At 39.8% G+C, this 17,902-nt stretch overlaps 3 protein-coding genes across 3 annotated transcripts; all 3 read left to right on the top strand.

Annotated features, from left to right (window-relative positions):
- The first annotated feature begins 1,602 nt into the window (after positions 1–1,602).
- LOC144542457 (protocadherin gamma-A11-like) lies at positions 1,603–4,002 on the top strand. The gene has a single exon (XM_078289283.1). It carries the CDS (start codon positions 1,603–1,605, stop codon positions 4,000–4,002), a length of 2,400 nt encoding a protein of 799 aa, XP_078145409.1.
- Positions 4,003–5,890: 1,888 nt separating this feature from the next.
- LOC144542456 (protocadherin gamma-A11-like) lies at positions 5,891–8,716 on the top strand. Its single transcript, XM_078289282.1, has 2 exons — positions 5,891–8,266; positions 8,705–8,716. Exons 1-2 carry the CDS (start codon positions 5,891–5,893, stop codon positions 8,714–8,716), a joined length of 2,388 nt encoding a protein of 795 aa, XP_078145408.1.
- A 6,150-nt stretch (positions 8,717–14,866) lies between these two features.
- LOC144542455 (protocadherin gamma-A11-like) lies at positions 14,867–17,314 on the top strand. Its single transcript, XM_078289281.1, has one exon. The coding sequence runs from the start codon at positions 14,897–14,899 to the stop codon at positions 17,312–17,314; it is 2,418 nt and encodes an 805-aa protein (XP_078145407.1). The 5' UTR covers positions 14,867–14,896.
- The last annotated feature ends 588 nt before the right edge of the window (positions 17,315–17,902 follow it).

Here is a 17,902-nt window from a genome sequence, read left to right as displayed (position 1 = left end):
GGATTTGTCTGCTTGTCATTGTGACATATTTGAATTTTTTCATCTCATTTAATAGTTATCTCTAACTATCTAGCTATGCACTCTGTCTTGGAATAAGTCTTTTATTCACTCATCTGTTTTATTGTGTGTCTGTCCTTGGTGCTAAACTGTCTCAAACCTCTTGCGTCCTTGAGGAACAACTTACCCACCCGTTAGTGTGCTAATATTATATTTTCTGTTAATGTGTCAGTTAAGTAGGAGGCTAGTCAGTTTCAATTTTCTTTACTTTCAGTCGATCTATCTATCTGCCTGGACGCGCGCCTGCTTGTCTGTATATCTAACACTGAGAAAACTGCATGCCGTTTTTAGTTTCTCTGTCCTTGGTGCTGAAATGCGTTTGATCTCTTTGCATTTTTACGATAAGCCGACTCTCTGTCTTCTCATGTTGATATCGTCTTTTCTATTGCTAATATTTTTTCAAGGAATATGCTCCAAGATATTTCATCATACTTAAGTTTTTGGTTTGATCCGAGATACTGAACTTGGCTCTTTGGATAAATACTGATTTAGAGCTCATTACTGTTTTTGGATATTATTGTAACATCATGCACAAGTTGGAAAAAGAGCAACTGTGTTCTCTGTGTTTTGGCAGTGGAACCTCACTGTCTTTTTTGGTAGTTGTCTCTGGAAAGGGATGGGCACACTTTCATTAGAGAGAAGGAGAGAGACGTGAAATCAGAAAAGAAATAAATCACCTTCGGATCGTAATAGGGTTGGTGAAAAAGAAGCTTCTCTGAAGACGTTTTAGGACAATGTTTTAGGACAATGTTTTCATCTGCTATATTTGGTCAAGGCGTATGGCTATAAAATTGGATCATTTGGGGAGTGTTATGACGGACATGATGACTCCCTTTTTGTCAGTGATATATATCAAAATTGCACATGGATCGAAGTATAATTTATAGTGTAACATGAATTTGTAAGATAAAAGGCAACTTGAATCTAACATTAAAGTGAATTATTTTGTCATCCTCACATTTCTAAATGTTTTCGCTCTCCGTCTTTCTTGCCTTATCTGGTGTAGTTTTATGAAGTTAACTTTTGTTCAACTAACCGGTGTTAAATTTAATTGGAAACATGATAATGTTCTTATCCACGTATTCATATCTAATATTAATACACATTTTCTTTCTCTTCACTTTCATCATTTTATTACAAGTGTGATTAAATAATTGTATATCTTGTATTACCGGGGATGGTAAGGCAAAGGCAATTTTCTATTTGGGTTTAGATTCACTGGCTTCAAAGGGTTCTCATACCGTGCGAGTTATGTTTCATTTATTCTATAAAAATCATACATTGCAGTGTTATATCTGAAAAATGCTCTTGGTGTCGCTATGTACTAACTAAGGTAGGAGGCACAACCACCCTCCACCCATTTGAGTCGACGAATACAAAGCGAAATTCTGGTACTGTGCTCCATTTGAGTGAGGAAGCTTCACAATAGAACTACAACATAACGACTTTTGTGTATTGGATAAAACCCCAAAAAATATCAGTGATATATTTTGATATACATCGAGAAGCAGACTTGAATTTGTTGTGGGCCTTCTCATTGTAATGATGAGACACAATAGATTTGCGCTACACTGCCATGGCGTTGCTTTTATTTTTCTTATTTTGCACTCTGCCTATGGAGACGTGAGCTACTCTATTCCGGAGGAGATGAAACGTGGATCTGTGATTGGAAATATAGCCAAGGATCTAGGACTTGAACTGGGCAGACTGTCCGCTCGCAAAGCCCGTATTGATATTGAAGGTAACAACGTTCAGTACTGTGGTCTTAATCTAAATACCGGAGACTTGACTGTACATGAAAGGATTGACAGAGAAGGACTTTGTGCGAAAAAGGCATCGTGTGTTTTAAAACAGGAACTTGTTCTGGAAAATCCATTAGAACTGCACCGCATTAGTATCCGTGTTCAAGATATTAATGACAACTCGCCGCAGTTTAAAGAGGATTTACTAAAAATTGAAATTCAGGAATCAGCGGTCAAGGGGGCACGTTTTCTTCTGGACGAGGCGCACGATGGAGACATTGCAGAAAATTCTGTTCAGGGCTATGCACTTCAACAGAATGACCATTTCGCATTAAATGTAAACACTAAAGCTGGTGGACGAAAATATGGTGAATTAGTGTTAGACAAAGAATTAGACAGGGAAGAAAAACAAGAGATTATGCTATTGCTTACCGCATTCGATGGTGGTTCTCCTCAGAGGTCAGGCACTGTAGTCATACGCGTCACTGTACTGGATGCGAATGATAACGTACCGGTGTTTAGCCAGGCCGTCTATAAAGCCAGTTTGCCTGAAAACTCTCCTCCAGATACTGTAGTGCTTACAGTCAGTGCTATTGATGCAGACGAGGGTGTGAATGGCGACGTTACCTATGGGTTTGATCATGTTTCTGATGAAAATAGCAATGTCTTTTCTCTACACCCTAAAACAGGAGAGGTTAGAGTGGCTGGATCTATTGATTTTGAAAAAGAGTCGTCATATGAAATGCAGATTAGCGCTAAAGATGGTCTTGGATTGGCGTCATACGCAACATTAATAATTGAGATTACGGATATAAATGACAACGCCCCGGTGATAAATCTGAAATCTCTGACTAATTCCATACTAGAGAACGTGTCACCTGGTACAGAGGTGGGCATCATTAACGTGCAGGATAGAGACTCTGAGAACAACCGACAGGTCCGCTGCTCCATTCAACAAAACGTCCCTTTTAAATTGGTTCCGTCCATCAAAAACTACTTTTCTCTGGTGACCACGGGCCAACTGGACCGTGAATTAGTGTCTGATTACAACATTACAATCACTGCCACCGACGAGGGCTCTCCGCCTCTGTCCTCCTCTAAAATTGTTCAGCTGTCAGTAGCCGACGTCAACGACAACCCACCTGTGTTTGAGGAACAGTCCTACAGCGCCTATGTGACTGAAAATAACAAACCTGGCTCCACCTTATGTTCCGTTACTGCTCGAGACCCAGACTGGAGACAAAACGGAACAGTGATTTATTCTCTTTTACCTGGTGAAGTGAACGGTGCACCCTTGTCCTCTTATCTATCCGTTAACGGAGACACGGGGGTGATCCACGCTGTGAGGCCGTTTGATTATGAACAGTTCAGGAGTTTTAAAGTCCACGTGATGGCCAGAGACAACGGTTCTCCTCCGTTAAGCAGCAACGTGACTGTCAGTGTGTTCATAACGGATGTGAATGACAACTCTCCTCAGATACTGTACCCCGCCCCGGAGGGCAACTCTTTCATGACCGAGCTGGTGCCCAAAGCTGCGCACGGAGGCTCTCTGGTGTCCAAGGTGATAGCAGTGGACGCCGACTCGGGGCAGAATGCCTGGCTTTCCTATCATATAGTTAAATCCACTGATCCGGGACTTTTCACTATTGGTCTCCACAGCGGAGAGATCAGGACACAGCGGGACATTTCTGAATCTGACAGCATGAAACAGAACCTTATTGTGGCAGTGAAAGATAACGGACAACCGTCTCTGTCGGTCACCTGTGCCATGTTTTTACTTATTTCTGATAACTTGGCTGAATTGCCAGAACTGAAGGATATGACTAATGATGAAAGCAATTCCAAGCTGACCTCATATCTGATCATCGCTCTGGTGTCCGTCTCCACCTTTTTCCTGACCTTCATTATTGTCATCCTGGGTGTGAGGTTTTGTCGCAGGAGAAAGCCCAGACTGTTGTTTGACGGAGCGGTCGCCATCCCCAGCGCTTATCTTCCTCCCAATTATGCAGAGGTTGACGGCACAGGAACTTTACGCAGCACTTACAATTATGACGCCTACTTGACAACGGGTTCTAGAACCAGTGACTTCAAGTTCGTGAGATCTTACAATGACAACACGCTGCCTGCTGACCAGACTCTGAGGAAAAGTCCATCTGACTTTGCTGAGGCATTTGGAGATTCCGATGGGTCCCCAGAGGTATGAATAAACAGTGGAGTCAAACTTATAAAAAAAAAAAAAAAAAAAAAGATAAAAACCGTAAATAAATAAATTAATAAAAAAATGCTTCTGTCAAACGTATTTTTCACGATACCTTTTTTGTCCTTTAAAAGTAAAAACGTGTTATTTTGAATTCCTTATCTAACTCATAGCCTACTGACGACGTAGTCTGAACACCTTAGATATTAAATGTATTTTGTGCTTTATAATGGGTAGTTGTGCCTATTGTGGTTTGCCTTCATTTTTTTCGACGGGCTTTAAGGGACTTCACGCTCTATCTATCTATCTATCTATCTATCTATCTATCTATCTATCTATCTATCTATCTATCCCTATCTGTCACTTGTCTGATGTTTGTGTCTCAGATGGTCCTTTCATTCGCTCAATTATTCTTAAGTCTGTCTGTCCGTGGTGCTGAACATCCAATCAAATCTTTTTGCAGCTTTTGTGGCCTTTTTGGTTTTCTAGATTTTAAAAAGTAATATTTCGGTATGATCCAATATTACGAAAGGCTCCTTTCGTTGGGGCTTGATGGTTCACATGCAATTTATGTTTGCATCTTGACAATTGCATCAACGCAATTTTGGTTTGTTTTGGCATTAGTTTACCTATGTCTTTTTCTTGTTGAGCTCTTAATAAAAAGTAACCCGTGAGAACGTAACTTCAATGCATTTGTATGTGTCTTACTATCCAGTGGAAGCAGTGGGATAGCTTACCAGGGGCTTGATCCGTCAGCGCCGCAATGCTTTTATATGACGTGCGTACGTGTTCAAGAGTAAATTCTGACAACTATAAAGGTGCCTAAAGTTATTTAAAGTCCCCCTGACATAATTTCCAATACAGTTGGCTGCAGTAATGACTTTCCCTACGATTTATATCATAAGTTTGCAGAGGAAATTACTTCTGCTTTCACACTTCTGTGTCCCTTACTTACATATTGATTCATGCATAAAACATCACTTGTATAGTGTTGTCAAAACTTTTTTCTGACTGGTCTTCTATGTATATTAGCCCAAGGGAAGTGATGGGATTATGGAGTAATGGTTAATGTTGAGAGTGATAAATGCAAATCTAAAGCAGTACTATGGGGTGAAAACTATGTTTAATGCCGTTATCCGTGGTGTTTTCATTCTTTGCAATGGAAGGATTTAATGCCAGCTTATTCCTCAGTTTTATCGACGATCTGCTAGCAGTTAGATATCACGTGACGTGACGTCATTTTCAGTTGGAGGCGATCTTTCACCTTATTGATATATTGTTTGCAATGTCCTGGGCTTTGATGAAACATTTTTTACCCATAATGGTGCCCTCACTTTCTTTGCCATGCATCCAAATACCCTCTATTAGTCTAAACAAGGCCTGATTATAACATATTGAGGACACTGATTGCGTGTTGATAACAGTTAAAAGTAACGGCCTGTTGCTTTCCCTGGAATCATCCTCTCTTTTTTACTTTATGAATACAATTGCCTGATATTCGTAACTTATATAGATTGGGTATGTAGTTTCAATGTATGCGATGATCTGTTTCAATCACTCGGTTTTATTTTAGCTAGATTAAAATCATGATTACATTTGTGTTTAAAGGGAACAAACTTCGCAAGTATTCTTTTTTTTAAATTATTAACTGTTATATCTTAACTCCACTCACGGTGTCGCTATCCGCCAGTCCACACAAAATATTTCCATTCCTCCACCCTCTGGTGTGTAGACGAATACAAGCAGTCATTCTTGAGTTGCTGTTGACTGGCGAGGATGCAGGCACAATAGCTGTGGAGAGCGGTCGATTTTCGTCTAACTTGATTGTATAGTCCTTAGTGCACTGGTTGATCACGGTGAGGACCGCTCCTCTATATAGAACAACATTGCTAGGATGGGGCTCAAAGGATTCACCTTACAGATGTGCTGCTTCGTTTTCTTTCTTCCGTGGCATTCAGTAAACGGAGATGTGAGCTATTCATTTCCAGAGGAGATGAAACGCGGATCTGTTATTGGGAATATAGCAAAGGATCTCGGTCTGGAAACGAGAGAACTGTCCTCTAGAAAGGCCCGTGTTGATACCGAAGGGAATCGCAAACGGTATTGCGACATCAACCTAAGTAACGGAGATTTAATTGTTGCCGACAGGATTGACCGAGAGGGGCTTTGTGGGGAAAAGGCCTCGTGTGTTATAAAACACGAACTTGTGTTGGAAAATCCTCTAGAGCTGCATCGTTTCAGTCTACACGTTCAAGATATCAATGATAACTCCCCACAATTTAACGAAGACTCGATTAATATTGAAATTAGGGAATCAGCAGTCAAAGGAGCTCGTTTCTTAATGGAAGAGGCCCATGATGCTGATATAGGGCAAAACTCAGTTCAGGGATACAATCTGGAAAATAATGAGAATTTTCTTCTGGCTGTTAATGACAATAGTATCGAGCTTGTTCTTGAAAAAGAGCTTGATCGCGAGAAACAACAGGAGATTCATTTACTTCTCACAGCTACTGATAGTGGCACACCACAAAGATCAGGTACTGTACTAATACACATCACTGTACTGGATGCTAATGATAATGCTCCAGTGTTTAGCCAGGCCGTCTATCAAGCGAGTCTGCCTGAAAACTCTCCTCTAGATACAGTAGTGTTAACAGTGACTGCTACTGATGCAGATGAAGGTGTACATGGAGATGTAACTTATGATTTTGGACATGTTTCAGAGGATGTGAGGAAAGTTTTTAGTATTGACCGTAAAACAGGTAAAATAAGAGTCAACGGTACCATTGACTTTGAAACTGTTACAACATACGAATTGCGCATTAAAGCAAAGGATGGTTTAGGGTTATCGTCATACACAAAGGTAACCGTTGAGATCACTGATGTAAATGACAACACTCCTGTAATCTATTTGAAATCTTTGACTAATCATTTACCAGAGAACGTGTCACCTGGCACAGAGGTGGGCATCATTAACGTGCAGGATGCAGACTCTGAAAATAACCGAAAGGTCCACTGCTCCATTCAGCAAAACATCCCTTTTAAGCTGGTTCCCTCCATCAAAAACTACTATTCTCTGGTGACCACGGGACAACTGGACCGTGAACTAGTGTCTGATTACAACATTACATTCACTGCCATCGACGAGGGCTCTCCGCCTCTGTCCTCCTGTAAAAGTGTTCAGCTGTCAGTAGCCGACGTCAACGACAACCCTCCTGTGTTTGAGGAACAGTTCTACAGCGCCTATGTGACTGAAAATAACAAACCTGGCTCCACTTTATGCTCCGTTACTGCTCGAGACCCAGACTGGAGACAAAACGGTACAGTGATTTATTCTCTTATAGCTGGTGAGGTGAACGGCGCCCCGATGTCCTCGTATCTCTCAGTTAACGGAGACACGGGTGTGATCCATGCTGTGAGGTCGTTTGATTATGAACAGTTCAGGAGCTTTAAAGTCCACGTGATGGCCAGAGACAACGGTTCTCCTCCGCTCAGCAGCAACGTGACCGTCAGTGTCTTCATAACAGATGTGAACGACAACTCTCCTCAGATACTGTATCCCGCCCCGGAGGGCAACTCCTTCATGACCGAGCTGGTCCCCAAAGTTGCGCACGGAGGCTCTCTGGTGTCCAAGGTGATAGCGGTGGACGCGGACTCCGGACAGAACGCCTGGCTTTCCTATCGTATAGTCAAATCCACTGATCCGGGACTTTTCACTATTGGTCTCCACAGCGGAGAGATCAGGACACAGCGAGACATTTCTGCAACTGACAGCATGAAACAAAATCTTATTGTGGCAGTGAAAGATAACGGACAGCCCTCTCTCTCTGCCACCTGTGCCATGTATTTACTTATTTCTGATAACTTGGCTGAAGTGCCAGAACTCAAAGATATGTCTTATGATGAGAGCAATTCCAAGCTGACCTCTTATCTGATCATAGCGCTGGTGTCCGTCTCCACCTTTTTCCTGACCTTCGTTATTGTCATCCTGGGTGTGAGGTTTTGTCGCAGGAGAAAGCCCAGACTGTTGTTTGACGGAGCGGTCGCCATCCCCAGCGCTTATCTCCCTCCCAATTACGCAGAGGTTGACGGCACAGGAACTTTACGCAGCACTTACAATTATGACGCCTACTTGACAACGGGTTCTAGAACCAGTGACTTCAAGTTCGTGAGATCTTACAATGACAGCACGCTGCCTGCTGACCAAACTCTGAGGAAAAGTCCATCTGACTTTGCTGAGGCATTTGGAGATTCTGATGTTTCCCCGGAGGTAGGAGCAGGTTTCAGATATCAACGGGACAATTTCTGTAAAAGTTGTTGCTTAAGATATTTCAATTTTTATTGGTCTTTCCCCTTTAAGTGAATACAAGCAACCGTTTTGGGTTGTCCACACCATGCTGTTTATAACAATTTATGCTGGCTTTAAGGCTTTAGATTTAATTTTGTGGTCTTTTTTTTTGTTTTATTAACCAACCTTCACTCAGTGGTCCGTTTTTATCAAGCAAGGCTTGGCCTGCTTGTCATTGTCACATGTTTGTATTTTTTCATCTCATTTGATAGTTACTATATCTAGCTGTCTAGCTATGCATTCTGTCTTGGAAAAAGTCTTTTATTCACTCATGTGTTCTATTGTGTCTCTGTCCTTCGTGCTGAACTGTCTATCACCTCTTGAATCATGCTTGATGAACTACGTCCTCACCTTTTGTAGGATGCTAAGTAAGAGTAAGAGGCTAATTATTTTAAATTTTCAATCGATCTGTCTGACTGAATGCACGCCTGCCTGTCTGTATGTCTTAACTCTGAGAAAACCTTTTTTTTCCTGCATGCCGTTTTCAGCGTCTCTGTCCTTGGTGCTGAACTTGTTTGATCCGTTGATGCATTTTGACTAAGAATTGGCCTCTGTCTTCTTATGCTGATGTGGTCTCCCCTGTGGCTAGTATTTTTTCAAGGAATTTGCTCACAGATATTTCACTCTCTGTCATAACCTACATAATTTTTTTTCGTTTTCTTGTTAATTGGAAACGTTTTATTACTGAACTTTCCTTCTTTTGATAAATATTCATTTAGAGGCCATTTTTTGTCAGGTTTTTGGATATTATTTGAAGTTTTTATTGGAATCATTATTTGAACTTTATCCGTTTGTGAAAAAGAGCAATTGTGTTCTTTATGTATTCGCAGTGGAGCCTCACTGTATTTTCCATAACTAAAGTAACTGATTACATTTCTGTCAATCAAATTAGCATGGGCGTCTGCATTGGAACAATCACGCCCCCCTCAACATATCCTGTCAGGATGCAAAGTTAGTCTCTTCAGTCAGAAAATATGTAGTGTTACATTCATATGTTTTTGGCACTTGCAATATAATTTAATTTGAGTGATTCCATTTGATTATATTTCCATTCATTAAGTTTTTTTTTTCCAAACAGAATAACACACCTTTTATCAAATAAGCAGTTTATTTCAACCTTAGGGATATGATGTATTTTTTCCACAGTACTTTTCTCTAAAAGTACATTAGCACTGATCCAGTATAAGTGAAAGCTCCTTTATAAGACTGAAACTTTGTTGCGGCTTAATAATCATCATGGAATTTTTGTTGTTGTTGTTGTTTAGCTAACATAAAGTTAGTTGATAGTTCATTAGACATGATGTCATAGGGATTTTGATCCTTCAGAGCTTCAATATTTTGACTTGTCATAAACAAGCATGTAGTATACTATTTAGTACTAATAAGGAAATTAATACTGATACTTCTACTATTTCCACTAATACTAATATCTGAAAAAATCTTCAAAAAGTATTGAGATGAATTCAATTAACAGATGCAAATGTTTTCAAAGAAATATACCATATGTCTTGTGACTATAATTGACTTTTTCTGAAGCAGTTATGCTAAATCCATGTGGCGTTTATAAGGAACTTTGGAGGTCTTAATTAGTTTTACAACAAATGGATCCAATTATTGTAGTAACAAACATTTTTGGAATATGTTAATTGTTTTGCACATTTGAAATAATCACGTTTTAATAAGTTGCCTCTGCTTAAAGATATGTTCACGGCACAGCAAAAAGTTCCTTACTTATTTCCTTTGACACCTTTTTAGGTTCATCTTTATGCCACTAATGAGCTGGAGCATGCCCAGTGCAGTGGTGATTGATTGCTTTACTGTTAGTGATGATCCTCTACAGATACACTGTCTATGACATGCAGATTGCATTTTGTAGATTACTGTACATGCTAAATCACGTCTTCTACACACTCTGATGATAATTTTGCAGAGAGGAAATTACTTCTGGTGCCAAATATGCCATCACGGCTCGGTGTTTGTTCACATCAAATCGATACAGGCATAATATGTCAATTATGTGACGTTGTTGCTAACATTTTCTGGCAGTCCATGGTCTTATATTTTAGCCCAGGTTAAATGATACTATTACTGTGCAAAGGTTTACTTGGACATTTGGATTATAGCTCTGAATGTAAAGCAATTTCAAAGAAAGAAAAGTACATTTTCCACTGAAATTTTGTCATCGTTGGGCCTTAGTTTCTTTGCCACAGTAGTATTTAATGTCATGTTATTTCAGTGTTGTGGCAACTCCCTGTCAGAATTTAGAGACCACTTCAGCATTATAATTTAGTTGAGTCATTGCATGTCTTTGGCTTATTTGTGCATTATTCTGAGTGAAATGTAGTCATTTGCTTAGAAAAAACATATTGGCAACACTTTATAATAACAATACACAAATAAACATGAATTAATACATGAATTAATGCCTGAGTTACTGAATGAACTATCAGGAATTCACAAAACTGGACACTGACAAATGAATGAGTCATACCTTGGTCAGCATGAGTTAGTGGTGGTTTACATAATGATTTGGCATTCATTGATGATGTTAAAAACACATGTAATAAATGAATTAAATAGGGGGGTCAAATGGACTATAAATCAAGTTTACAAAGCACAAAAAAGGCCAACAAACTATTGCAGTCGATCAGACAACAGTGACATATGATTTTCCTTGCCAGAAGGCACAGGAATACAGAACCTGATTCGTCTCCTTTATTCTCTTCATACAAAATGCAGGGAGGTGCTAGCTGCAGGTAGGCGCCTGCACAGATCCACTCCATTGCCGTCACACAACCCAAACTCTTTGCATATTTGCGTGTGGGTGTAAGTGTGGCCTACAACTTAATTCCATTTTACCGTGTGGGGGTACACAACTACAGACATCAGTGGGCTCATCCACAAACATATGCCTGATGAACAATAAGTTAACTTACAAGCACTTCATGGAATGCTACAAAATTGTGTTATGATCAGCTTATGAAACAATCAGGGGTAAACATTTGTTAAACATCCTTATGTATAAACAGATTGAGTCACCACCATTAACCAATGGTGACCTAGCTATGACTCATTTATTTGTCAGTGTCAAGCTTCTGAATTACTGATAGCTCATTCATTAATTCATGCATTACTTGATTTACATGTTGATTCATGCATCAGTTAATGTATTAATTAATGTTGTTTTGTGTACCCTTTACCGCAGTGTCATGTTGTCTTCATTGTTCCCTTCTCTACACCAATTTAATGTTGTCTTTAAAAGAGTGACGGCCTGTCATATTCCCTGACATCAGTCCGCAGTCTCAGACAGTGTCTGTAAACGTTACTGAGTCAGACAATTTACAGTTTCGTTTAAGATATTTCAATTTGTATTGGTCTTTCCCCTGTAGGTGAATACAAGAAACCGTTTTGTCCAAACCATGGTGTTTGTAAGAATTTATGCTTGTTTTTAATGGCTTTTGACCTCAGTGGGAGTCGTTTAGATTTCATTTTTTGGTCTCAGGTCACGTCAAATGTAACTTTTTTTTTGTGTTAATTATCCAAGCTTCACTCAGTGGTCCGTTTTTTATCAAGCAAGGCTTGGCCTGCTTGTCATTGCCATATGTTTGTATTTTTTCATCTCATTTGATAATTGGTATATGTAGCTGTATAGCTTCTCTGTCTTGGAATAAGTCAATTATTGACTCATCTGTTCTATTATCTGTTCTTGGTGCTGAACTGTCTATCACCTCTTGAATCATGCTTGTGGAAGTACTTACACACCCCTTGTAGGATGCTAACATTCTATTTCATGTTGTTAATGTCAGAGTCAAGTAAGAGGTTAATCAGTTTTAATGTTCTTTCATCTCAATCGATATGTCTGCCAGAATGCACGATGGCTGTCTGTATGTCTTAACTCTTAGTAAACCTTTTTTTCCTGCATGCCGTTTTCAGTGTCTCTGTCCTTGGTGCTGAACTTGTTTTATCCGTTGGTGCATTTTGACTGAGAATTGGCCTCTGTCTTCGTATGCTGATATTATTCTTCCTATTGCTAGTAGGGATGTTTTGGGATATTATTATTTTAAATTTTTATTGGAATTATTATTTGAACAGTTGCTCTTTTTGTGAAAAAGAGCAACTGTGTTCTTTATGTTTTCGCAGTGGAGCCTCACTGTCTTTTTCATGACTAGCTAACTAACTGATTACATTTCTGTCAATCAAATTAGCATTGGCCGTCTGCATTGGAACTATCACTCCCAAACGTTTGCCAATGGCTGACTAGGTGAAGGCCCCACATGTGCTATATTCAGACACAGAAACCCTTCAACACATCCTGTCAGGATGCAAAGTTAGGCTCATCAGTTTTAGAAAATATGCAGTGTTACATGTGAACATATTTCTGGCACTTGCATTATAATTGCTTAATTTGAGTGATTCCAGTAAATTTGATTAGGCTATATTTCAGTTTATAAGATGGTGTTGTTTTTTTCCCAAATAGAATAACACACCTTTTATCAAATGAGCAGTTTATTTCAACCTTAGGGATATGCTGTATTTTTTCCACAGTAGTTTTCTCTAAAAGTACATTAGCACTGATCCAGTATAATTGAAAGCTCCTTTATAAGACTGAAACTTCGTTGTGGCTTAATAATCATCATGGATTATTATTTGTTGTTGTTGTTGTTGTTGTTTAGCCAACATAAAGTTAGTTGATAGTTCATTAGACATGTCATAGGGATTTTGATCCTTCAGAGGTTCAATACTTTGACTTGTCATAAATAAGCATGTAGTATACTATTAAGTACTAATAAAGAAATTAATACTGATACTACTACTATTTCCACTAATACTAATATCTGAAACAGTCTTCAGAAAGTATTGAGATGAATTCAAATAACAGATGCAATTGTTTTCAAAGAAATATACCATATGTCTTGTGACTATAATTGACTTTTTCTGAAGCAGTTATTCTAAATTCATGTGGCGTTTATAAGGAACTTTGGAGGTTTTAATTAGTTTTACAACAAATAGATCCAATTATTGTAGCAACAAACATTTTTGGAATATGTTAATTGTTTTGCACATTTGAAATAATCACGCTTTAATAAGTTGCCTCTGCTTAAAGATATGTTCACGGCACAGTAAAAGGTTTCTTACTTATTTCCTTTGACACCTTTTTAGGTTCATCTTTATGCCCCTAATGAGCTGGAGCATGCCCAGTGCAGTGGTGATTGATTGCTTTACTGTTAGTGATGATCATCTACAGGTACACGGTCTATGACATGCAGGTTACATTTTGTAGATTACTGTATATGCTAAATCACGTCTTCTACACACTCTGATGATAATTTTGCAGAGAGGAAATGACTTCTGGTGCCAAATATGCCATCACGGCTGTGTTTTTGTTCACATCAAATCGATACAGGCATTATATGTGAATTATGTGACGTTGTTGCTAACATTTTCTGGCAGTCCATGGTCTTATATTTTAGCCCAGGTTAAATGATGCTATTATTGTGCGAAGGTTTACTTGGACATTTAGGTTATAGCTCTGAATGTAAAGCAATTTCAAAGAAAGAAAAGTGCATTTTCCACTGAAATGTTGTCATCGTTGGGGCTTAGTTTCTTTGCCATATGTTATTTCAGTGTTGTGGCAACTCCCTGTCAGAATTTAGAGACCACTTCAGCATTATAATTTTAGTTGAATCATTGCATGTCTTTGGTTTATTTGTGTATTATTCTGAGAGAAATGTTGTCATTTGCTTTGAAAAAAATATTGGTAACACTTTATAATAACAATACACAAATAAACATGAATACATGAATTAATGCCTGAGTTACTGATGAACTATAAGGAATTCACAAAACTGGACACTGACAAATGAATGAGTCATACCTTGGTCACCATTAGTTAGTTAATTAAGTCACCAGCATTAACCAATGGTGGCCTAGCTATGACTCGTTTATTTGTCAATGTCAAGCTTCTGAAATACTGATAGCTCATTCATTAATTCATGCATTACTTGATTTACATGTTGATTCATGCATCAGTTAATGTATTAATTAATGTTGATTTGTTTACCCTTTACCGCAGGGTCATGTGGTCTTCACTGTTCCCTTCTCTACACCAATTTAATGTTGTCTTTAAAAGAGTGACGGCCTGTCATCAGTCCGCTTTTAAAATTGATACATGGAGCTGATTGCATATACAGTATCTGATGCAAAACTGTGATTTCCTGACTTAGACCATTTCGGTAACTAGTTGCAAACGTTGCATACACGAGAATCATTTCCATTTATGTTCCATTTAGCTCATGAGTATGCTTCACTAAAACCAAATTGGCAAGTGCTACTTCTCAACTTTACTCATGGTGTCGCTATACACCAGTCTAGGTAAGATATATTAATTCCTCCACCCTCTGGTGTTGACGAATATTCTTGTGTTCCCGTTGACCGGTCTCGATATAGGCACATTCTCCGTCGAATTGCAGTGGTTATTTGTGTTATGTGGATACATTTTGCCATTTGGTTTTATCACAGCAAGTGTTTTTTATTCGTTAGCAACACATCGTTATGATGGGGTCCAAAAGACTCGTGTTGCAAATATGCAGCTTACATTTCCTTCTTCTTTGGTTGCATTCCGCACATGGAGACGTGAGCTATTCTTTTCCAGAGGAGATGAAACGCGGATCTGTTATTGGAAATATAGTCAAGGATCTCGGGCTGGAGACGGGCAAACTATCCACTAGAAAGGCTCGTATTGACACGGATGGGAACGATAAACGTTATTGTGACATAAACCTGACCAACGGAGAATTGATTATTGCCGACAGGATTGACCGAGAGGGGGTTTGTGGGGATAAGGCGCCGTGCATCCTACAACATGAACTTGTGCTGGAGAATCCTCTAGAGCTGCATCGTATTAGTCTACACATTCAAGATATAAACGACAACTCCCCACAATTTAACGAAGAATCCATCAATATTGAAATTAGCGAGTCAGCAGTAAAAGGAGCTCGTTTCTTGATAGAGGAGGCACGTGACGCCGATGTAGGACAAAATTCAGTTCAGACATACAACCTAAAAACCAATGAGAATTTCATATTGGCTATTAATGGAAATACCATCGAGCTTGTTCTCGATAAAGAGCTCGATCGTGAAAAACAACAGGAAATCAGTTTACTTCTTTCAGCTCTAGATGGTGGTTCTCCTCAGAGATCAGGTACTGTACTCATACACGTAGCTGTACTGGATGCTAATGATAACGCCCCAGTGTTTAGCCAGGCTGTATATGAAGCCAGTCTGCCTGAAAACTCTCCTCTAGATACTGTAGTGGTTACAGTGAGTGCTACTGATGCAGACGAGGGAGTAAATGGAGATGTGACTTACGATTTTGGACATGTTGCAGAACTTGTTAAGAAGATATTCAATATTGACCGTAAAACGGGAGAAATACGAGTAACTGGCACCATTGACTTTGAAACTATCACATCATTTGAATTACGCATTAAAGCAAAGGATGGGTTAGGGCTATCCTCATATACGAAGGTAATAATTGTTATCACCGATGTGAATGACAACGCCCCTGTAGTCAATTTGAAATCTCTGACTAATCCCATACCAGAGAACGTGTCACCTGGTACAGAGGTGGGCATCATTAACGTGCAGGACAGAGACTCTGAGAACAACCGACAGGTCCGCTGCTTCATTCAGCAAAACGTCCCTTTTAAGTTGATTCCCTCCATCAAAAACTACTATTCTCTGGTGACCACGGGCCAACTGGACCGTGAAGTCGTGTCTGATTACAACATTACAATCACTGCCACCGACGAGGGCTCTCCTCCTTTGTCCTCCTCTAAAAGTGTTCAGTTATCTGTTGCCGACGTCAACGACAACCCACCTGTTTTTGAAGAACAGTCTTACAGCGCTTATGTGACTGAAAATAACAGGCCAGGCTCCACTTTATGCTCCGTTACTGCTCGAGACCCAGACTGGAGGCAAAACGGTACAGTGATTTATTCTCTTTTACCTGGTGATGTGAACGGTGCCTTGGTGTCGTCGTATCTCTCAGTTAATGGAGACACGGGAGTGATCCACGCTGTGAGGTCGTTTGATTATGAACAGTTCAGGAGCTTTAAAGTCCACGTGATGGCCAGAGACAACGGTTCTCCTCCGTTCAGCAGCAACGTGACCGTCAGTGTCTTCATAACGGATGTGAATGACAACTCTCCTCAGATACTTTACCCCGCCCCGGAGGGCAACTCCTTCATGACCGAGCTAGTCCCCAAAGCTGCGCACGGAGGCTCTCTGGTGTCCAAGGTGATAGCGGTGGACGCCGACTCCGGACAGAACGCCTGGCTGTCCTATCATATAGTCAAATCCACTGATCCGGGACTTTTCACTATTGGTCTCCACAGCGGAGAGATCAGGACACAGCGGGACATTTCTGCAACTGACAGCATGAAACAGAACCTTATTGTGGCAGTGAAAGATAACGGACAGCCCCCTCTCTCTGCCACCTGTTCCATGTATTTGCTAATTTCTGATAACTTGGCTGAAGTGCCAGAACTGAAGGATATGTCTTATGATGAGAGCTATTCCAAACTAACATCTTATCTGATCATCGCGCTGGTGTCCGTCTCCACCTTTTTCCTGACCTTCATTATTGTCATCCTGGGTGTGAGGTTTTGTCGCAGGAGAAAGCCCAGACTGTTGTTTGACGGAGCGGTCGCCATCCCCAGCGCTTATCTCCCTCCCAATTACGCAGAGGTTGACGGCACAGGAACTTTACGCAGCACTTACAATTATGACGCCTACTTGACAACGGGCTCTAGAACCAGTGATTTCAAGTTCGTGAGATCTTACAATGACAACACGCTGCCTGCTGATCAGACTCTGAGGAAAAGTCCAAGTGACTTTGCTGAGACATTCGGAAATTCTGATGGTTCCCCGGAGGTAGGAGCAGGTTTCAGTCTCAGACAGTGTCTGTAAACGTTACTGAGTCAGACAATTTACAGTTTCGTTTAAGATATTTCAATTTGTATTGGTCTTTCCCCTGTAGGTGAATACAAGAAACCGTTTTGTCCAAACCATGGTGTTTGTAAGAATTTATGCTTGTTTTTAATGGCTTTTGACCTCAGTGGGAGTCGTTTAGATTTCATTTTTTGGTCTCAGGTCACGTCAAATGTAACTTTTTTTTGTGTTAATTATCCAAGCTTCACTCAGTGGTCCGTTTTTATCAAGCAAGGCTTGGCCTGCTTGTCATTGCCATATGTTTGTATTTTTTCATCTCATTTGATAATTGGTATATGTAGCTGTATAGCTTCTCTGTCTTGGAATAAGTCAATTATTGACTCATCTGTTCTATTATCTGTTCTTGGTGCTGAACTGTCTATCACCTCTTGAATCATGCTTGTGGAAGTACTTACACACCCCTTGTAGGATGCTAACATTCTATTTCATGTTGTTAATGTCAGAGTCAAGTAAGAGGTTAATCAGTTTTAATGTTCTTTCATCTCAATCGATATGTCTTCCAGAATGCACGATGGCTGTCTGTATGTCTTAACTCTTAGTAAACTT

Source organism: Centroberyx gerrardi, chromosome 16, assembly GCF_048128805.1.
Source record: "Centroberyx gerrardi isolate f3 chromosome 16, fCenGer3.hap1.cur.20231027, whole genome shotgun sequence".
NCBI lineage: Eukaryota > Metazoa > Chordata > Actinopteri > Beryciformes > Berycidae > Centroberyx > Centroberyx gerrardi.
Note: the sequence above shows the minus strand (reverse complement) of the source record. Positions and strands in the feature narration are given on the sequence as shown.